At 40.4% G+C, this 23,285-nt stretch overlaps 1 protein-coding gene across 2 annotated transcripts; it reads right to left on the reverse strand.

Annotated features, from left to right (window-relative positions):
• Positions 1-112: 112 nt before the first annotated feature.
• Positions 113-20,495, reverse strand: npdc1b (neural proliferation, differentiation and control, 1b). 2 transcript variants are annotated; one of them, XM_076165144.1, is made up of 9 exons: positions 20,144-20,495; positions 10,503-10,670; positions 5,222-5,314; positions 4,910-5,116; positions 3,929-3,995; positions 3,667-3,751; positions 2,900-2,976; positions 2,519-2,618; positions 113-2,100 (listed from the first exon to the last, which is right to left on the reverse strand). In XM_076165144.1, exons 1-9 carry the CDS (start codon positions 20,211-20,213, stop codon positions 2,029-2,031), a joined length of 939 nt encoding a protein of 312 aa, XP_076021259.1. In that variant the 5' UTR covers positions 20,214-20,495; the 3' UTR covers positions 113-2,028. The 2 variants fall into 2 exon arrangements, with proteins under 2 accessions (XP_076021259.1, XP_076021258.1); XM_076165143.1 differs by having other exon boundaries at positions 2,900-2,979.
• Positions 20,496-23,285: the final 2,790 nt, after the last annotated feature.

Consider the following 23,285-nt stretch of genomic DNA (forward strand, 5'->3'; position numbering starts at 1 on the left):
AAAGCCATTTTCAAGATGGATGGATGTCTCTAATTATGCCCTAAACATTTCCTAGATGAAAAGAACTCAGTGTTTATTTTATGAAAGACACAGCGAATCAGATTATATAAATATTTATTTCCTTCATTTCCAGCTCCGGTGCTGTATAACCACATGCATGCCAAACAATCTTAGTAGTGGTAAAGATGTCTCTCTCTTCCATAGTGAATATAACTCATTATATGTAGTTTGAAAACAGTCAGTATCAAATATAGCTAGCCTAGGTAGTTACATGTTCTATAGATCCTTCACAAGACACATTCATTGGAGAGAGAATGACCAAAATGATGGGCACGACCAATTCAGCCCCTCAGTTTTTGTTAAGCTCTCAACATTGGAGGGAAAGTAGAGCCATGTAACATTTCAAAAGGAAAACAAAATGAACATACTTCTTATTCCTCACCCCTCAAACTGTAATTTTGTTCCATAAGCTCAGCAGGTTTGAAAAAACAAAACAAAACAGTCATTACAACACTGTTGATAATCTTCAGTGACAATACTCCCTGGTATCCGCTGTAGGTATTTGATAAATAATGTGCATGTGTGTGTGTGTGTGTGTGTGTGTTTGTGCAGGTCACATACAATGTAGCTTCCTCTTCCAGTGTGTGTAAGCTGAGAGGCTGAAACAGTGGGAGCAGGTTTAATAGAGGAGCCACAAAAAGCAGCTTTCCTGAGAGATGACAGCTAGAGGCCACGTTTAAATCCAGGGTTCCTACCCATCTCTGCTCTTTCACATCTTGACCAGACTTGAAGGTTTCTCCTGGGTGTTGAGTGTGTACAATCATTTACCATAACCATCTACAAAGCTGAACCATCTGTCTGTTAAAGGTCTGAATGCACAACAACAAATATCACAATATGTGAAACAACTAAAGGTCAAGAATCTGTTTTCACAGTCTGGATCCCATGTAACGAATTATCCATACTTTTCCCGTCCTTTCTGTAAATGTAGGAACCCTGCAGATACAGTAAAAGGAAACAGAGGTTCAATATGTGACACGGCACTCGGGGTTCTAGAGGAATATGTGTGATCGCACTGGAAAGTGAGAGGTAACATGTCCTCCCTGTACACGTTAGCAGCTATATACAGTATAGAAGATCACAGAACCATGGGGACAAGCCATGTTAGTCAAGATACCATATGTACAGGATGAGCTCGCTCTGCTTCAGAGTTTCAGGTAAAGAAGTTTCAAATTCCTTTGAAATCATTCAAGTTAATATATATATGTATATATATATATAATATCATAGCAAGTTTGCACAAGAAACTTGTAAGAAATGAAAATGCATATCGACTCCCAGATTTTCATCACACAGGATCATTAATTCATGCATAGAGGAACTAGACTGAGAACACAATGGCTACATAACATACTGTTACAGATCACGGCGCATGGAAGTGTGTCCATGAAATATTAAAATCACATTTGTTTTTAAAAATACTAAAATAAAAACAAAGCTTGCAGTAAGAACTCATTAACAAGTATGTACTTGGATCAAATCCATAAGACATCTATCAATGAATTGATAGAGATACTTAGTTGTAGCTCAGTGGCATGTCTGCTCCATAAACACATTATTTTCAATTTGTATGCTAGTCATAAAAATGGTGTGTCTGCTACGTCATCATGACCTTTACTTGATATTGGCTGATCGTCATTTAGTCAAAGATGGCCTCAAATACAGGAAAACAAGTGATGGCAAAACAAAAGCATGTGGCTGTAGAACGAGAGACATTGGCCCCAAATTCAGTCCTGCTCAAAACAAGAGGCCCGTCCAGGGCTGCTTCCTGTCAACAACTTCCTTTAAGGTTGTTCACCTCCTCCTCTCTCCCCTCCATGTACCTCAAAATCTCCATTACCTCAGTTAAAAGGGCTGGACACAAGTATATGTGTGGATTGTGTATGTGTGTGCGTACTGTATGTGTAAATTCATCTCTTTGTACACACAATTGCTGCGTTTGGTGTGTGAAACGGCTGAAAGTCCAGGTTACTTATGGAACCTCTGCAGGTAAAGGGTGGAGTCATCAAACAGTGGGTTCTTCACCTCCATTTCTCCTGTCTGCGTGTGGAGGAGAGAAAGAGAGAGAGAGAGTCCACGGTCAGGCACTGAATATCTTTCATTGACTATTTAGGGACTGTTGTGAAAGTGCAGTTCCCTCACATCCATTTTGGGCCAAATTAGGATTTCCATTCTCACAAGTCATAAAATGGAACACTTGTAAACAATCTTTGCAAAAACCATCCTCTGGTAACAGAAATGGAGGTTCCCTTTGAGACATTGTATGCATCGGACCATACAAACAAAATTGACTTGACTTGTTCATGTTAGTTGTTTCAGGTCTAAACAGTGTAAGCACAGATATGACCCATTTAAAGGGATGGCATAGAGAAATAAAAATGGGAAATTCGGTACTGTTCTGTAAATGTAGCCTAGATGTTTAATCAACGTGTAAATCTCAATGCAGTGAATTACTCACAGGAGCCAATCCAGGACACTCATACACTGTGAAATCTCCATCCTCGTTCTCCTCATCTGTTGTCGCTCCTGAATCAGGAACCTTTGACTCGTCTCTGTGTCTATAACACACACACACACACACACACACACACACACACACACACACACACACACACACACACACACACACACACACACACACACACACACACACACACACACACACACACACACACACACACACACACACACACACACACACACACACACACACACACACACACACACACACACACGTTAGCTGATAACACTAATCTGTGAAGACAGTGAGGTCGGGGTTGGCCAAGAAATGAGGGGCTGAGACAAAGAGTCATGCCCAAGGACGATCAAGGAGACTCACTTCTCTAGGGACAGCATCTGCTGTTTCTGGTGCTGGTAGTGGTACATCTGGGCACTGTGGGCCAGCTTTTTGTCTCCCTGCTAGAACACACACCACACAAATGGACACACGAATCAGTCATCATCAGCTGTGCAGGGTGTGTTTGTACTGCACATGGTCGTCTGGTGAAAGTGTTCAAAGTGCAGACACATGGGGCGCTGGAGCAGTGGAATGAAGATATGAATAAATTATTCTGTCATTGTATAACAACATGCAGGATGTGCCCACCTTTAACCCAAACATGCCTTTATTTCCACAATTTGCCAGCACAGAACAAAATATTGTCAGTATTGCTGGAAAACAGGTAATTGTGAACACCAACTCAAATCTCAACTTGGCCTCTTTCTTTTCTGTCTTTTTACAGGCTGTTGTAGGTCATTATATTAAAACATGTGAAAAGTGTTTTCTGGGTAATTCCACAGCTACGCATTAATCAGTAACATATTAGTACAGCAGTTTGTGTAATATATATTGTAATGAAGTTGAACAGTCTAAAACACTGGAACACACATAATTACTTCCCTAGTTATTACTGTGTCTAAGGAACAACAATATAACAAATTACTACATTTACTTATATTAATTCAGAAATGAGTAGGGATTTGTTCAACACGTGACTTTCCAACTAACAGCAATACAATAAAATCACCACTGTTTTGGTTCCCCCAAGCCTCTATTTAATCATGTCTCAGTTTTTTCTTTTTTAACTGAAATTATTCTCAACTCACCATGTTGTCAAAGGTTTGGGGTCTCATCAGTCCAGGGTATGCAGGGTAGTCCACCTTCTGAGTTAGACGAACTCCTTTCTGCAGTCTAAACAAAAACAAAAAAGAGATCTGTGTGTCAATCCGTTTCCTCACTCCTCTCCCCCTGAGGGGCAGGTGAGATGCCCCTGAGCAGGTTGCCTGGCTTAAAATAGATAAAAATAGGCTTTGAGACGTAGTTTCATTAAATGGCAACATTTTTTACAGAAAAAGAAGCGTGTCTTACCGAACCCAGCAGGTTCCAGCGACCACCAAAGCCAGTGATCCGGCCACGATGAAGACACTGCTCATAACTGAGAAGAAATAGACACAGACAGTCAGAGGCAGGGATCGATTTACAAATCTAAAGGTGTCCGAAGAAGACATGGTGATGAAAACGTCCAAAAATGCCTCTGAGGCAGCAAAGCTCGAAGAGAATGCTTGTGAAAATGAGAATACTGGATGAACCTTGCTGGTTGTTTACAACACTTAAGGCTCTGATATGTGCATAGCGGCGAGTGAGAACAGCATTTATGGTGGAAAATCATGGTGGCAGAACGAACTGACAGCAGCACATGTGTTCTGTTTTCCGCAAACACACAATTAGCTCAATTCAGTAAATTTCCAAGCATTTCCACAAAAATTTTGAGGTCAGTCCCAAGATTTGAGAGCGAGAAGAACTCATTTCTTCAAACAAAGATGTTCTTTTCAACGTGATTATGAACAGTTTTGCAGTCTACAGCTCACTGAAAAAGATCTGTTAGATGTCAAGCAGTAGAATCATAGAAACAAGTATATATAAACTTGTCTTCAAAAGGAAATTGTTTTTCAAATCTTTTTCTTTTCACTGATTGTATATAGCTGATGCATCTTGTCAACTAATCTAGCATCTAGGAAAACTTTTTCAAAGATATATCCTCATTATTTTCCAATTAAACATAAAGACGATGACTGGAACATCTTAGAGTTATCTGTGTTTGTGCAGTTGCAACCAAAATATTGTTCGGACATGAGCTCGAAATCGTTCCTAAGGTTGTTTTAGAAAGAACTTTTACCACGACTGTAAACTTTTGACAACTTAGAATCACTGCTTGCTCTGATACTTTAATGTTTTCATTGTGTCTTCTGTGTTTGCTGTTAGTGTTTAGTTTATTGGAAAGTAATGACAGGTATCAAAATTGTAAATCTCTCATAATATCACTCCAGTTTAAGGGTTAACATGACTTACTTATGAAAACGTGGTCATTGGAGGGGTAGGGGAGGATGACGGGGTCGTTGAACAGCGCAGGGGTGTGGCTTGTGGTAGTGGGTGGAATCGTGCTGGTAGACGAGAGATTCTGGCTGGTGGGCTGCTGTGCGGGCGACGCTCTGAGGGTGGGGCCAGGCTCACTGGACTGCATGGATTTGGGTTTGGAGACATCCTGAGAAGGTGGAGCTAAAGTGGGAATTGAAACTGTCTGATGTCAGAGTCTTGCAGGAAGTATAAAAAGGTTTCGTTATTACAATTTGCACGTAAGTTCTGTCCTAGTTATTTCATTACCTGGCAGCCTGGTCTCAGTCTGCCGCTGTTCACTGATGATTGTAGAGAGGAAGTCTATCTCCTCGTCCAGCTGAGGGTAAGTGTCTATCTTACCTGCAGGAACACAAAGAATCCATCAGTCAGCACAAAGGCATACAGCAAAAGTTATCAATCCAAAGTTAAACCTGTGAGGAATGGACTGGCCCCATCATACCTGACTGAATTCATTCACCAGTATCACCCATCCACCCTCTTCATCTGCTCGTCTCCTGTCTAATCTCCCGCCCTCCTACACTCTCTGTACCCACTGTGAATGATGACTGTAGTCTTTTACATATTTTCAAAATCACCCACAATGAATGTAAAGTGACCAGTTGTTGCCCTGGCAACACAGTGAATTTGGTATGGAGGTTAGAGCTTTAATCAATCAGGGAATTAAGTTTTGAGCCCTACCACATCAGTGACCTTCTTACTTCTGTCCGACACACTCAAATTGGAACTCGATCCGACTTATCAGTAACAAACACTGAGCTGAGAGTATTGAATCCAAACCAGATTGCAACTCAAAAACAGAATAAAACTCAACCTTCTGCCCGATGTGTATTTCAGAGATTACCAACCAAATAGAAGTGCATTACGACTTGTTTAGGACCTGAAACGTACTCGTGACTTGCACGACAATGACTTGAAAAACTACAGTTAGGTCCATAAGTATTTGGACATTGACACAATTTTGGCTCTGTACACCACCACAATGGATTTGAAATGAAACAACCAATATGTGCTGTAAGTACAGACTTTCAGCTTTAATTTGAGGGTATTTACATCCAAATCAGGTGAACGGTGTAGAAATTGCAACCATTTCTAAACTTGCCTCCCTATTTTCAAGGGACCAAATGTAATTGGACAATTGGCTGTTTCACTTCAAATCTATTGTGGCGGCCTAGAGCCAAAATTGGGAAAATTGTGTCAATGTCCAAATACTGACAGAACTGTATGTGTCTACCAAGGGCGAGTTCTAGGTCAGCATTACCCAACATAAGGAAACAAATCTTTAAGATGTACATGGAAAGGATCAACATTAGCTAGTGCAGAAACAGGGAAGCTGGTGGTTGGGAAGGTTTTGAGCCTGTGGTATGATTTCTACCATAAAGGTATCCATAACAACATGTACCAAAGACCAACAACTAAACACTGTTTTCACATGGCTTTCCCAGCAGACATTATTTTCTCAATTGTGTGATTACAAGTAGGCTAATATCACTGAACGCAGCTGCTTAAGTGACATCATGAAGCACAAGTAGTCATTGGTATAGTATAGTAGTACAGCATCAATAATCCACCACAAACACTTGATTAGGATTGATTTTCATCAAATAGGCAAGCCTCACTCCTGCACCACTAAGAAGACAATAATGAAAAATAACTCCTCATTGTCATCCACAGAGGTAATGAGATATGGCCCCTGTGGCACTGCTACTGAGTGGAGGGACTGAGAGTCACTTGCCTTACACTTACAGTAGGGAATACTGTCAGTCTACAATCTGTCAAATTGCTTTCTAAAAAAATGCAGATGATTGCTGCCCTCATGTGGCATTAAATATGAATACAGCCTTTACGAGCAGAATTACAACTACTGTTTACTCTGCCTCCAGTGTGGTGCAGTGCAGAGCATCGTGCTGCCTGGGAGCAGAGATGAGTGGGCGGAGGATGCACAAGCATGAGGTGGTTGTGTTGGAAATCAGTGTGCGTGCATGAGTGTGTGTGTGCGTGTGCGTGGGTGTGTGTTTGCAGTATGTGTGTAGCATAGGTAGAAAACGAAAGCTGTGTGTTCAGTAAAGAGGCAGAAACAAGACAGGAGTTTATGTGCAGACGGAACAAATCAAATGCTGATTTGGTGTATCGATACAATGCAGCAGTGTGTGTGTGTGTGTGTGTGTGTGTGTGTGTGTGTGTGTGTGTGTATGCAGAGAACAAATGTAACGTTTTATTTTTATGTAGTTGTAAATGTACTTAAAAGGATGTGCGATATATGTGGGACAATGGCTTGGAGCTCTTCTTGGCTAATGTGTGTGTGGGTGGATGACGATGCAGGGCCATACAGAGAGCAAACGTGGTTGGTGGGGCTGTTCCGGCATGGCTCAGGTTGGTTGAGTGGTTGGCCAGATGGTTGATCAGAGGGTTCATGGTTCAATACACATTTCAAAATGTTCTTGAGCAAGACATAAGCCCGTCATCAGTGTCAATGGGTGAATGCAAGGTAAATGTAAGGATGCTTTGATAGATAAGCACTATACAAGTACAGTCCATTTACCACCAAGCGTCACTACGGCAACAGGGAAGAAAGTATAGCAGTTAGACAACATGAAGGCTACTGAGCCAATGAAACCTCACATCTCACCTGGTAGCAGATAAAGATGCAATTCATTTCTAAATCTCCTATTTAGTTAAATTGGGCCATTATAGTGGACAAATAGTATATTACAAAATGTAAGTGTTGTTAAAAGTGTTATCTTTATCAGGGGGCTATTTTGAATCATATAAGACGATACATATTTTGAATCGGGCAGTCTCAGTTTAAATAATAAACTGTACTGTATACAATGGACTGGTCATCTGAGATCATAGGGTTTGACTGACTGGTTTAAGTATCTTGTTTCTTTATAGTTCAATTGAAGGTGAGAGTAAAACTACTTCCTGGCTGATGACAGTGGGTGTAAACCTGTAGAAAGCGTACAGTCGGATGTCTATTCAATCAATACTGTCAGATACTTCTCAGCCTATTGTTTGATTGGGAACCTTTCCTGTGCCCTTTCTTCCTTTTAAAGGCATTTCAGACCAGAGTGGACCCAAAGCAAAGACAAGATGTGGGAGGAAGAGATGTAAGAGAGAGGGAGGCATGGAAGTGGAGGCAGTACAAAGAGGGAATTACTCTGCCTAATGAGCAAATGTGCTGGATCGTTTGGACTTTCCTCCGCGAGTGGGTTGTTTGGCTCGCAGCCACGCAGTCACTAAATGAGTCAGGCAGTCAGAATCCGTAGTCAGCTTAAAGCGTGTGTGTGTGCGTGGGGGGAGGGGAGGCCAATACAAACTTTGTGATTTCTTTTTTCAACATAACAGACATAACATATATTTGTGTGGTTCCCCTTGGTGAGTAATAAGAGTTTATGAAGTTTGTTGGGGCAAGTTTCCAGCCTCTCCGTCTGTTTTGGTCGGGTGCTGAAATTATAGTAAAATGTGAGTAGTGGGTTAGGATTAGTACTGACAGTAACATGGTCGAGGCTTTTCTGACATTTGTTTTCATTGCTGATTGTGCGAAGCAGAATGTAGGTAAGGCTGTATTCAGATGGGAAAAAGTTGTGTTCACAACATAATAACAGTTTACCAGCAGTCCAACATTTGTAAACTATCGCGCACTTGCAAACTGTTTTGTGATTGGTCAGATTTGACCAGGAAGTTAACCCCTTACTTGGAAAAAGTTTTGCCTGGACAAAAATCAGAAAGACAATCGAAATTGGAGCATCAGTACCATGGGTTCATAAATACTTTAGTTGCTACTGTTAATATACCAATGTCAGGTACATCGACAATACATTCATTTTGAGCAAGCACTAAGGCTACAAATGGCAAAACAAAGGCTACGAAAACAATGTGTTGATGCAACCAATCATAACACGTTCTGCCTCACCTCCGCAGGAAAAAACTTGCTATGACAAACAACCACATGTTCACAGGCAATTTCAACTCTGAAGACGCATCAGCTAAGCTTGGTTAGATATCTAAAATATTTATGAGCCTATAGACATCAACAAACTCTTTTTCATAGCATATGCAGTACAGCAAGTGAGTTGTATCTGTTTATTGATTCAGTTGCTTTCTCACTGCAAACAACCTGCTACATGCAGGGACTGCAAGTGGGCTGAGACCATCCTCTCCAAGTGGTTTCGGACATGCGTGCAATTGTGGTGTTCACATGTGCCAAAACAAACTGATCTCGGGGGAGCTAACGCTCACGGTTTTGGAATAAGGGCTCCAAATGGGTCTGAATACAGCCTTAGGAACTGAAAGGAAAAGGTACACCATTGTAGGTGAGATATTTAAAGGGTACTTGGACACAACGCGACAGTAAAGGTAGTTCTTAGCGGTTCCTTTTCCTCCGGTTTATAATATTTTCTTCGGAATTCAATATCTTAATATGTTGCATTTTCAGGGTTGGATGACTTATGTGCAGAAAGGCGGGGAAAAAACAGTACTTTGCTCCTTTAAACACATTCTCGTCCACGATTCAGGCGCTCCTTTGTAATGAGCATTGGTCAAGTCTTGATATTGTTGCCCTTGGTGAATTCCCTGACATTACTTCTACCACCACCCTCCAAAAAATTGGTGGTGGTTGTGTGTTATTTAAGGGTGGAAAAGTCTGGACATTTGTCTTAGGCCACAGACTCCAACATGGCAGATGTATGCACTGACTCTGTTTATCGGATGTGTAGGTGCTCTGTTGATGGTGTAAACAAATAATGGGATTTTTCCATTTAGACCTTTTCAGGACACAATTATAACCGATAAACAGCATCAACACTATCATGGAATACGAAAACTCTTCTTTAGCCGGACTGAAAGATCAAATATTTTCACTGATGATTTGCCTATTATTGATACCATCAAAAAACCCACAAAACATAGCTATACAAATCAAGACAAATCTGCCTTCATTGGTTTCATTTAACCGTTGGATAAAAAAAAGTAATAGTCTATCATATCCATTATATCAGAGGTGTCTTCTGAACAAAGCAGACCCAGCTCATGAATGTGTATTAATGGCACTGGCAGAGAAGAAAAAGAAGGCAGAGGATCATTAGCAGTGGATGTTAACTGTGTCACACACCGCTGGCAGAGCTAAGTGGAATATGGAAGCTGGCATTGCAACCCACTGGGAATCATGGAAGTCAGGTGACTCATTAGCAAAGCACATGCAGGAGGGTTTTCAAATGAACGCATGAGCACCATCATCAACATGGTAGTGCCATAGCGTTGCTGTGGATACGATAGCCTTCACTCTCTCTAGCACCAGCCCAGGCCAAACTTTGAACAGGACATTGCACAATCCAGGGCCTCCAGTAGATGCAATTAAGAATCACAAACTAAATTGTTATAAAGTTACACTCAGTCCTTGCTTAAGTTTAGTTGCAATCAATCAGAAGTGTATCAGAAGTAGTTTGGATGGAAATAAAAGCATCCAACGTTTGTTCTACCACGGAGACTCATCTAGTGCATCAGTCTAAGCAAGAATTCTGCGACCTACCTTTATGTGACTGACTAGAATGAGGAGCGCGTCTCCTCTTGATCACACAGCTGCCTTGGGAGTTCTCCACCAGGGGCCGCAGACAGGGGCCACAGTGTGAGCTTCCTGGCAGGCAGAAGTGGCGTCCTGCTCGTGCGCAGTCTAAACTCCGAGGGCACAAGTGGGTTCCTGTGAAGATAGAAGGCAGCATTAATTTCCACGACATTTAGAAATGATGCACGCTGTAACATTTGTAAACATAATACAATGAAACAGCATTGAAAATGAGCAACCAAAAATGCACAACCACAAACCAAAACCATTTTATTTTCCCCTTAATAAAAAACTTAACATTTAATTATTTAAGGATAATATAATTTTAGGAAAGAACCTGAAAAATGAGAAACAAAGTTGGCTTGTGTAGCTGAATTCTATTATTTTTTAGTGTAAAATCTGGATTTGTATATAGCCCTCTCTACGTTTGATGTCATTGCTCTGTGATATGTTTATGTGCTGTATGTATAATCAGTAATTGGGACGATTATCATACAGTGGCAGAGATAGCATTCTCATGTTGTGTTAGTAACTGAGTTACCCTCTAGGATAAATAGGCGTTATTTATAAGATTACAATTACTAATGTAAAAACAAACCTTAAGCTATCTTCCCCAAATTGTGAGCAAAGAAGCATTTTATACTCCGTAAACACTCATGGTCATTTCACCGACGAGAGATCCATTTACTCCCAGGCGACAGAGAAGTCAAACCAGTCTGCTTAAAATAGAATAAATGTGGTATTTTCAAAGGTTAGACAAATGTCAATAGAAAGTCTCTACATAAGGGATGGAGAGTGGGCAGGCTGCTGGTGTGATATTGTTTTGTTGCTGTGGGAGGTCCTGGCTGCCTGTCAGGTGTAATATATGACAGAGTACATACGGGAAAGGACTTTGCTGCAGCGAGCAAAGGCAGAGATAAAACAAGCGCCACTGCACTGTGTGGACCAGAGGAGGCTGCAGGCTTGATGCTGGTTGATCAATCGGTTCATCTAGTTTTACATCTTATAGTGCTTTACCCAGATAAGATACAACAAAGAGACATTTGGCTGACTAACAAATTAGCTCGTAAGAAAGTAATAAGTAATAGTAATAAAACACAGGAAAAAAGTAGGTAAAAAGACAGAGGAAAATTGGAAAAAGAGATTAAATAAAACTAAAAATGTTAAGCAATAAAACACAGTATTTGATGAATAAACACAAGAATAATATAAGGATAAATACAACATACTTTATATACAGTATGTTCAAGATAACACATTGTCACAGTAATCTTATATGTATATCATTTGACGATGCATATAATTCACATACAGTAGTTGCTCAATTGCTTTAGTGCATAAAATGGGTGTAGTTGGGGTTAGTGTGTGTGCCGCGTGCGCTGCCACACTGGGAGTATCTCTTGCAGTTGTTGTTTGGGGATTACACAGCATTCATTCACTTTCTTTGCTGTCACTGCACCCGACAGCAGATATCTGAGCTGAGCATCAATGTGCTTTGTGAGGCGAATAAAAACAGGAGAAGTTTGAAAAGCTCCATTCTACATCCTGTAAGTGCTACCAATACCACAGGGAAAATAATTAGACCCAGCTATCAATATTAACCCCTTTTGCTTCTTCATCAGCGTCGCTCTTGTCTCCAGTACAGAAACCTAGATGTGGGTTGCCATGACGACTGCCATGGCAACTGAGAAGGTGTGACATCATCAGGGGGTGAGTCACTGAACGAATGTAGAAGTCAAGGATGGAAGGTTTTGTCTCAGGCTGATGTATAGAGTAGAAAAATGCAGAGAGGAAATGAGAAATGCAAATAATAAAAAAGAGCTACTGATAAAATAATTGCTGTGTTGTGCAATTATTGAAGACAGCAATACTTCTTTGATGCAGTCTGTGTTGTCTTCAGCTTTAATATTGCCTTTCTGATTGAACATGCATTTGCAAAATGCTTTGTCGAGAGCAATAAGCCTTTAGAAATGTATTATAATCACACATTGCTTGTGCCACATGATATTGTTTACATAATGTAATGTAGGCGCATGTGTTTGGACAATTGTCCTCCATGGCTGCTATCAGACTGTACGGCTCATTCATATGCACAAAGCCCTGCCCTTGGAGGCTACACACCAGCAGCTAATCTATGCAAAGCTTTACAACTGTGTGATGGAGAGGTGAATGCACGCACACAGTACGCTTCATTGTTTCTCTCTAAGCCACAATATAGACCAGACACATTTTCTGGGTCTGACAAGTAGCAGCTACACTTTGTGAGCTTCTTTCCACAACCACAGTTAAATAGCACGAATCATGCAGTATTAAGCCAAACCAAATGAAACAGTAAATTGGCTCTTGAACTTAAGTCATCGAGTTTAAAATGAAAAACAGTGTAATGCAACAATGTTTGACCATGATGTTGTGGTTTTGTGGCATGTTGCATATGTGTGGAGTGAAGGGGGAGATTTTCTTGAATGAAAGAAAAATACATTACAGCAATACTAGACTCGAGGCAACAGTGCAACACAAGGAAGTGATGTCACCTTTCTCTCATCATAGCCAAGCATTTGATCGTCACCGCCAGTTTGCTGGAAACTTGATTTGAGGATATAATGGTAAATTATTCACATAGAGCCGGGATGGGGGACCATGAACCCAGGTTCCCCAGCCAAAAGTTTTGTGTTCAATCGCAGCGCAAATAGCAAAGCCTGATGGAGGATTTTCATCAACATGCTTCTGCAGCACCAAGAGAGTATGGAGTAGCATAAATAGCATGGAGAAGTTTTTCCATGTTTCCGACCATGACTCCAAAGCACTTCAATGTAACCGTTTCATGTACAGTATGTTTAGTTATTGCTTTGAGAAATCAAGCAACAAAAGCAACAAATGCTCTTGTTTGTCATTATCCACTCCTTGTGATCCAATGGCGTGGAGCACAGACGTGATGGCTGGTGTGTAACACAGACCTATAAAATGGATGGATACTAGCACTGCCCACAAATGCCCTTTTCCCTGTTGCCTAAAATACCTGCCAGAAGAACATTTCCTGCTCAACATCAGTATGAGCGACCACTGCTAATTAGTCCGCTCAGGGGTATGTATTATTCAGGCTCTGTAGGTTAATTCATCATCTGTCTAAGTGCTCCCTTAGTGCTGAGGAGCCTCAGCCTGATAACTGTTAGCAGGCTGAGGCTCCTCATCCTCAGCACTTTTACAGTCTGTAAAACAATGTTGTGGCTTTTCAGTCAGAATTCAGGTTTTATATAAAACTTTTACAATATTATTGAAGTCAGCACTACGATGAAATTCAGGAAAGCTGAATGCATTAAATTGACTGAGCATAAAAATTTAACATTTCTGCAAATAATAGTGCATTTAAGGCCCAAACCACCTTTTCAATACCACTTGTTAGCAAAGCACATCAATTATAAAGGTAAATTACTTGTGCCCAAGTTCTACTGCTTTCCTAATAATTCCACGATTAAATCCAACTGTGATTGGCAATGTTTCCTAAATCATTGATGATCATTTACTAAATGGCTGGGTAGTATATGAGAGCAGGTCCTGCATTAAAGTACTTCATATTTGCTGGTCTGATGTGAGAAACCTCAGACAGGCCTCAAAGCACCAGTGACATTCCCACAGCCAAACTCACATTCTTCTATTCTCCTGTTTCCTAGCAACTCATTGTCGTGAGTTAAATCAAAGAAAAGGAAACTTCATTCTGTTTTTGCTTTCACTCGTGACTCTCAAGGCTGCACTGAATGACCAAGGTCGGGCCGGGAAGATACAGGTTCCTTAAGCTGAAATATATCTTAAATATATCCACCTTCAAATCATACTGGTCTCTTATGACTGGGAGAAAAGCTTCAGGGGACGACATCACTGTGATCAGGGAGCACATCATTAGCAACATCCAATACTAACATCAAAGCACAAAAATGGAGACATTTTCTGCTTCTGTTATTTGGCAGCGTACAAAACACTACCAGATGTGAAAGAGAATACACAGATGTAAATGTTCTTATTTTCTCTCCATTGTTTTGATGCATTATAAAAAACTAAAAAAGAAATTACCTGGTGAGTACAAGTAAACACCATACTTGAAATCGACATAATCAGTTCAGCTCAACAACCAATCAATCACCAAACTGTCCTTATAACACGCTAAAATGCAATCTCCCATTCTGCTAAACAGTAGTCATGAATGTTGTGACATGGAAATTCTGACTCCAATATTACACCAGAAACATGAGGGGGAAATAATCATAATGTGCCCTTTGTTTGGATTTTAAATTTCTGACTGGCTCTATACTTATTCTGAATTGATAGTGGGACAACTGTCAATTTACAAAAAATGCATAAGAAAAGAGTGAGATCCGAAAATTGCAGACCAATGTGTAGCTGTAGGGGCTGTGATCAGAACCAGCGAAAAGAGAAAATCATCGCATTCATTGTACATTCCACACACTTGTTAGGTGACGTCACTCTTTTAGATGTCATCTAAAAGAGGACACTTGTTCAACTCAAGATGAGCAAACGAAAGACATGTCTATGAATAAAAGGAGCACACGGAAATAAACCCCAGTATATTTTTAGGTCCTTTTCTACAGACCGACTCAAATCCTGTGATATTAAGTATGTCGACCCCTCTGCAGGAAGAATCTCTGAAAAAAAGCCAGCAGGTACATTAAGATATAGATGGATATAAATAGAAACCTAATCGAAGCATCCTTCAGAACACTTTGATCAATTACATTATTCCATCTGACTCATTTCCTTCATCATCTTTTAATAACATGCCACTGGGTGACAGAGAATGGTTATGAAGAAGTGTGTTTTAATGAGTCATCATTGATACAACATGCCTCTGCCCATTAAAGCTATCAAAATTAAGCAGATAAACTTATCTTCTTAATATCCATCTAACTTCCATCACTGACATTAATGTATCAAAGATGGAAATGTCAGGCAGTGGTGTGGCTTTGATGCCGGGTGTCACCTCACACACGATACAGCCGATCAAAGCTCACAGAGAGCAGAAATTCAGAGTTTCCTGAATCCAATCTGTCCCACACACAGCTCAGTGTGTGGCAGCTGCAACCTTTCCCTTTGGTAGTTTGGTGGATAATTGTTCTTTATCTGTTCCATCTACCCCGTCCTTATCAGTAAACCACCATTTTATGGATGGATGTGCGTCAGAAATGATGGCTAAAAATAAAATGATTGTCAAATCCCCCAGCACGCCAGCATTTAGATTGTTCTAGGTGATTAGATCAGATAAATGTTTAACCGACAACACAGCAACAACAGTGCACTGGTATTAAGTGCAAACGCACTAATTAAAAGACAACGTCTGTTGGCTCCAAAGGCCATTATGAGCACCCTCTCTGTGCTCCTTGCCTGATGGACATACGGACAGACAGATTGACAGACTGAAAGCCAATGGATGGGTCACCCTGTTAAGAGCAGCATGGAGCTTAGTAGTCTCACCCTCAGCCAGAGGCTTATGGTTGACCTCTCAGGGTGAGAGAGGATCACTGCTAACAGGCCTGACATGTGCAGAGAGAAGGAGAGAGAGAACCACAGCAATGTCAATGCTGATCCACCTCCACACTCCTCAGAAATCAAAAATAGATGCCGTGTGAGATTGTGAAAGTGAAATGTGGATAAATGCTAATACATTCTTCTGTTTTATTTGAACAGTGTGCTTTTACTGTGCACTTATCCAGTTGTTCCCGAACTTTTTCTTTCCTCCTGTACACGCCCCCCCTCGGTCGGTCGGTCGGTCTGATGGGCGATATAAAACAATATGGGACAGCTGATCGGTCTGACGGGGGGAGACAATACGCCTCATTCATTTACCTGAGGCGGTACTTATTCATATCGCTCCTCTTCCGATCCTGCGCCACGCCCCCCCCCCCCGCAGTAGCTGTGCACCACCCCAGGGGGCGCGCCCCCCACTTTGGGAACCAAAGCCCTAATCTGAATAGGGTGTTTTTGAATTATCAATGACCATTAAAATCAAAAAATGACTGTTTTATTATAATTCAACGACATAAAAATCCCAGCTAAGACACACTTGTCCCTCTAATTCTTTTATAATAGGCTAAAGCAAAGCAGCAGGAGTGAGTAAATTAAACAGTGATTATTGTTCATTAAATTGTTATCTGTGCCACATTACTTGTGTTAAATCACCAGTTGTACCTCTACTACTGTCCCAGGAAACAGATGCAGCCAAAGCAGAATAGACTAAAGAATAAACTATTTGTTCTTCTTACATCAGTCATACGTACACATCAATGTTCTGTTGGCATTAGTTTGCACAAAGTATGACTTGAAGGACAGTCATACTTGCATGACCATGAATGCTTCGCAGATCCATGTTGAACACACCCGCCAAGAGCCCTGCTTATGGTTATATATCCAAATGAAAGTTTCTTCTTCGCTGTTATTCAAGGCCTTGTAACGTCTTTTTTTTAAATACATTTTTTTTGCAAGACATTTCCATTTTCACTTTTCATGACTTTTCTGATCATAAACACGAGCCAACAGTCTCTTTGTGTTTCTCTGTGGTTATGGATCCATGAATAGTAACAGAGCAAAGCATCGAGAAGGCAGAGGATAGGAAGCAGAGGGTCCTCCTCCTCCTTCTCCTTCACACAACACACAGTCTAATCAGGTTATGTATAGTTTAATGGCCTGAGTGGAAGCTCAGCAGGGACTGCAGAACAGCCAGAGGCTCAAACATCCGTCTTCCAAACCTTCCTCCACTAATGATTGAAAAGCTTTTTCTTTTCACCAATGTCACATCTCGATCAGTGTGTATAATACACTGATATGACACTGCAATCATTCAAGAAAAAACAACAAATAATGAATTGGAACAGCATCACTAGCGACAAAGCATTTCATTTTTACTGGTCCATCTGTACTGGACCAGTAAACTGGTGAGTGTGGACATAGAAGCTTTACCTACAGTGAAACTAGAACTATGGAGGACAAATAAATATTATCAATTTTAGCCTTGGTTAATGTTTAAGTTATTGTCACACATCCACATCGTGTCCACAACACATACTGTACACTCCCTTTTCCTCATATCTGAGACAGCGGGAAACAAACACTTTTCTATCACTCAGACATTTACTTCACACTATTTGTCACTTTTCATCAAGTTTGCCTCCAGGGCAGCAACACTGACATGCTGGAAACAGTGATTGGTCACAGTCATAGCTGATGTGTTTGTCAACCTATCGTCGTCTTTATAGGAAAGGGAGCCTATTGGTCCTCTGGTTGGACCCTCTCTAGTGAATGCAATATTCATAAAGTAAAAGCTGTACATACAGTGAGAATTACTTACTATTATTATTATTCTAATTACTGACTATGAATCTAACAGTTTTTACTTAATATCGATGCTTGATCAGAAAACTGAGCAAAGATGAGATGTCAACCTTTTCACTCAAACTAGCAGGAAGCAGGAGTCTTCACAGTAAGAGCTGGTACTGTGTCCCTGTAGGCAAGCATTACAATCAGTGCCACAGCCATCAAGCCAAGAATTTTGGTTTCCAAAGATGCTATGACAACCATTTAGTGGTCCTATTTTACATGTTTATGTTCATCACTTGATATGAACACAACAATAGTCCATTAGTACTGGCAACATTTTCTAGAAATGTTAAATGCACCTTTTAGAAAAACAAACCACAGACACAGCTGCTCTTAAATGAGAATGCTATTTTCCCTAATGAGGCTATCAGCCAAACACACAGCACAGGTCAAACATACACTTGATTGAGTACAAACATTCACCCTGGCTTAAAGTCTTTTCATATCCCAGATGCTACCAGTGTTTTGGTAGCACAGCGTAGGGCACACAGACAAGAAGAATTAATCAAGCTGAGTGTAAGTATCATACGATAAGCGCATCACTCCAATAACAGCAGACAGGACAGAGAGCATGAGATGATGGCGATGAGCAACGCTGGCTTTTCCAACAGGTTGGGGGTGAAGTATTTACGTCTACCTTTAAATGCAGCGACATGAAATCACACAGCAGATTTTTCTACACAGTTTGCAATCTATTTTATCCATTATTTGACCTTATACATGTCAGCAATCCATGCTCCATATTTCCAAACAATATATCAATGATGTACAGAGATACACTGTTTTCTATTTGTGTTGTTCTCAACCTAATCTTGTTCCAATTTGCTTCACAAAAGCCTAATTTCCCCACAGCGATCAATAAAGTAGCAGTCTTGTAATCTTATTTAAAAGGCAGCAGTGGATGCCAGTCATGCCTCTGCCAGGGAATAATCAGGGTGCGCCACATAGCATTTAGGAATCTGATTATCCTCGGGCCAGGATGGTCTATAAATTCTATTTCTAGTGCAATATCAGGACTGGTTACAAAGATGGCACAGGATTGTTCAATACCATGCTTATTTGTATTTTTTACAAGACGTCTGAGGGGTTTGTCTGGATCCCGGAATAAATCCTATGACGTGGACGGTTACACAGATCGTGACAGAGAGCTCTTCAGCTCTGACAGCCGGAATGTGTCTGCTTGATGACAACCACACCACAGGCAACACTGGGGTTATAACTCCATTGTCCCCACTGGTACACACTGAAAATGTGTACGGCAACTATTTTTTGTTTATGTTCAACATCACAGCCCTCAGTTTGTCTGAGGCCTGAGCAAATGTCTCCAATGTGGAAACCTCAGAGCCGCGTTGGCCACACTAAGGCCATGACAGCACTGGCACACACTGCTGTTGTTTTTTTAAATGGTTTCCAACGCAGGTATAAAATCACTGATGTCCCGTGTCACTATTATTTGATATATCAATGAGGACTAAAAGCTTTTTGGATGAGATTAAATCAAGGTTCTTTACTATATTTATTTCAGTGTCACAGTAGGATACTCATAGTTTTAGGACATTTACAAGATTCAGTAAAGAAAGGCAAGTAGCTGAACTGAAAGGACACACCGTCATCACAAACAATCTTTGCCAAGGTGTTGTAATGTTCATTTGAAAGACATTACAACAAACAAGCCAAATGCCACATAGTATTCCTTGATGAATGCATTCCTTGATGAATGCACACCCCATTTCAACATGTGCTAAATCTAAAGTTAGAGATGAAAAGCTTATTTTAATGACACATTTGTTCTTTCGATTGCTTTTCACTTTCAACCAACCTTTGTTCTGTAAGAAGTAACACTCATTGAACATCTACGTAGACACCAGCTAAATATAAAAGCAAAACCTTTCTGAAATATAAAGTTGATACAATAAGATGAACAAAAATACAATCATATGATGCCATCGGAACAGGTTAATGATATTTTTTGCCTACTAACTTCCAGCAAGTACCATAAGATCATTACATTTAGTGCCCCGGACTTACTGCAGGTCCCTCTGGGAATTTAACAGGAAGAGCACATTAGATGAAGTATTACCTTTAGAGTCATATAAGGTCACCATAAAGTCATTATTGAATAATTCAGACACAGTAGAATCCCTAAAGCAACATCAGCGGAGCAATATTTATCTACTGAGTGGATAGTGAGCACCATAAAGGGAAATGAGTGAGAGAGTCCTCCTTACCTGTCAAGCAGGTGCTGAACGCCAAGAGGGCCGCAAACACCGTAGCCTGGCCGAGCAGCGGGGCCCGCATCCTGGGCAGCGCTCCGACGACTGACGGGAGAAACGGAGACCGACTGAAGGAGGAGAAGGCGGTAGAGGAGGAGGAGGAGGCGAAGGCGGAGGGGAGTCGGTGCTGTTCATTCCCCCATCCCCTGGTGCTGAGGGGAGAAACGACTCGGCAAACAATCTAAACAACGATACGAAGAGAACAAAAGGGGCTTGACGGGAGGATGCGGAGAGGAGCAGGAATCACCCGGTCACTTCAGCGTGTTTGCCGCAGGGCTCCTGGTTGCCACACGGACTGAAACATGGGCTGTCTCCTCCCGCTGTGCTGACAGATAGAGGCACGCACCGCTCTGACGTCAGCACGTTGCGTTACCCTCATGCTGCCTTCACTTGTGCTCACGCCCGACCGACACTAAAGACCCTGTAGTAGGGAGCGCACCTGAAGTCAAATACATTCCGAATCTACTGTATATAGAGGAATTAGGTTAACAAAATAAAAAATAAAAATAAATGTATTATGTTTACGTATTCAGCTCTGCCTCTGATTAATACATCTTATGTGTGGATTCCTAGAGGAATGTTTTGAGCTACGATTAAAAAATTAATTTGAAATTTACTCCATTTTTAGTATCCACACTGATAACCCCAACAATCCAGTTTCAAAACAATTGACTGATTTATTAGTTACTTGAATTATCACAACATGCTACAGAGCCTTTGCACAAAAAGGCCACATGTTTGACCTGGTTATCTGAAGTTACCCACCATGTCATCATGTGATGCCATGGATCACTTCAACTGTGTTCTTTGTCAAATAATTGACAGCAAATATTTGACCCACAAAAATCTAAAATCAATCTAAAACTCCCAAAACCCCATGGAGAAATGGGAATAAGAATAAGAATGCTGAAAAGAGTCTGTTGAGAGCCAAGCTGCCTGTCCACCTCAAGTCGAAATCCTCAAAAAATGCACTTCAAAGTTATAACACAAAAATGAAACTTTCCTGCATTTCCCAGATAATACATGATAACCAAAACGACCCAAAAGGGCCAATCCCTGCATAGCTTCTTTCACCTATCAAATGTCATCAATTTGCCACCTTCTTTCCTGGAAAAGTCACCGACATTAGACAAAAAAGGAACAATTTCTCATAGTAACAGATCTGACCGTTCTCTGCCACTAAGTCATTACACCGCCACAATGAGCACAACCACTGCACTGAAACCATCAATTTAAGTACTAATCGACCTGACCACAGTCTTTGACACTGTCAACCACAACATTCTTCTCAAGATACTTATAAATTCAGTTTGCCTATCTTGCCATGTCATGAACTGGCTCTCTTCCTATTTAACAGGCAGAATATTATTTTTGTTGCTTGAAAACATCACATTGGGTAACTTTAGCAATTCTTGTGGGGTCACACAAGGCTCAGTTCTTGGCCCCAATTGCTTTCATCATAGAGAAGCACAATTCATATGTTGATGATACAGAATTGTGCATTTCCCTCACACTTGGTACTGGTAGCCATAGCCCTATAAATTACCTCATCACCTATATAAATGACATTAGACACTGGATGTTCCAAAACATTATACAGTGAAACAAAGATAGGACTGAGATTTGTGTGGTAGGCAATGGAGGTCACAGATATATATCTATCTATCCATATTTCCTGCCTTCCATTTATTTCCTTCCACTTTTCTTATTTATTTCCTTTTTGCCTCCCTCCTTTCCTTCATGCTTTTCTTACTTGTATTTCCTTCTTGCCTTTCGTCTTTCCCCCTTTTCCTTATCGCCTACCCTCTTTTCCCCTTATTAACAGTTTGCCTTCCTTCCTTTCCTTTCTTTCCTTGGTGCCATCCTTTTGTTGTTTTTTTTAGGTTCCACAATAATTCAGCTCACATACAAGGGAGGCCACTTACATAGTATTCTTCACTTTTACTCAGATTCTATGTACTCCACATAGTATCATATAGTTTTAAACATGCATTCTTAATGAACAGATTTTGCACTGAGAGTAAGTGAATGTAACACAAAATCTTATTTATAGACTTGGAACTGTGTGTTCGGTTTCAAATAAAAGCTGACAAGCTTGTCATGCGTTAGAAATAAAGTCTAAGACTCTAAAATATACATTAAACACGCACAATCATAGTCATATTATCCAATTATATGTGGGTTTATCTGTGTCAAAATTAATCATTTAAAGGTGTTATGTTACGTTCCAGCTGGATCTTATTGATAGATACTAGGGGGTAGATATAACACAAATTCATCATTGAAAAACACCAAACAAATTCATGTGATATAAAACTAATTCAAAATCAAATATTTATAATGCAAAAGATTGGGAGAGTATTGGATCTGCTTTAATTTAATTTAATTTAATTTAGTTTAATTTAGTGTGTTTTTAATTTAATTTAAGCATTCACCAAGCTGCTGTTTGTACATGTTGTTTTATGTTGTTTTATATGTTGTCTTCTGTTGTCTTTTTCTATATGTTACACGTTGCACCCAGAACCACAGGAAATTCCTCTTAAGTGCAAACTTAATTGGCAAATAAAGTGATTCTGATTCTTTGGCCTCAACAATCATGACTGTTATATTAGACGACCCAAAAAGATGAACATGAATTGCATCAGTGAATCGCTGAGACCAGATTTTCATTAGGGAAATGTGTGCAAAGCTGAATAAGTCGGGGTCAAATCCTCACTTTCAACTTCCCGTTTTGATTCAGCCTGATAGAAAACTGAAGTTCTAAAACGGCCTACAAATGTGAAAGTCACGATGCTCTGAATTCACACATTAAAATTTTGACTCCCACAAATGACGAACATGTTGACTTTGCCACCACCACAAACTGAGTAATGAATGTGGGCAAACAGCTTTCATAAACTCTAATTTGCCCGATCAATATTTAATGTGCTGTATACTGGCAGAGGAAGCCACCACATCTTTTCACAACTAAACAGGATTTTACACAGGGACTTGCTTAAGTTTTGGATATTTCTGTTATAGTTATTTGGTTTAATCACACAGTGCACACGATATGCAAGTTAATAAAAAGGGTACATACACCCTCCCCACCAGGTGC

This window comes from Genypterus blacodes, unplaced genomic scaffold (assembly GCF_046128005.1).
Source record: "Genypterus blacodes isolate CSIRO-AG114 ecotype Tasmania unplaced genomic scaffold, CSIRO-AGI_Gbla_v1 ptg000141l_1, whole genome shotgun sequence".
Lineage (NCBI taxonomy): Eukaryota > Metazoa > Chordata > Actinopteri > Ophidiiformes > Ophidiidae > Genypterus > Genypterus blacodes.

What these genes read in the sequence shown, in the direction of transcription:
- npdc1b (XM_076165143.1), bottom strand. Translation starts at nt 20,213, where the DNA reads ATGCGGGCCCCGCTGCTCGGCCAGGCTACGGTGTTTGCGGCCCTCTTG. An exon ending in TTCTAGTCAGTCACATAAAG is followed by an intron (nt 5,315 to 10,502) that starts GTAGGTCGCAGA and finishes GTGTTCCTGCAG; the next exon opens with GTAAGATAGACACTTACCCT. An exon ending in CAGATGCTGTCCCTAGAGAA is followed by an intron (nt 2,619 to 2,899) that starts GTGAGTCTCCTT and finishes TGTGTGTTATAG; the next exon opens with ACACAGAGACGAGTCAAAGG.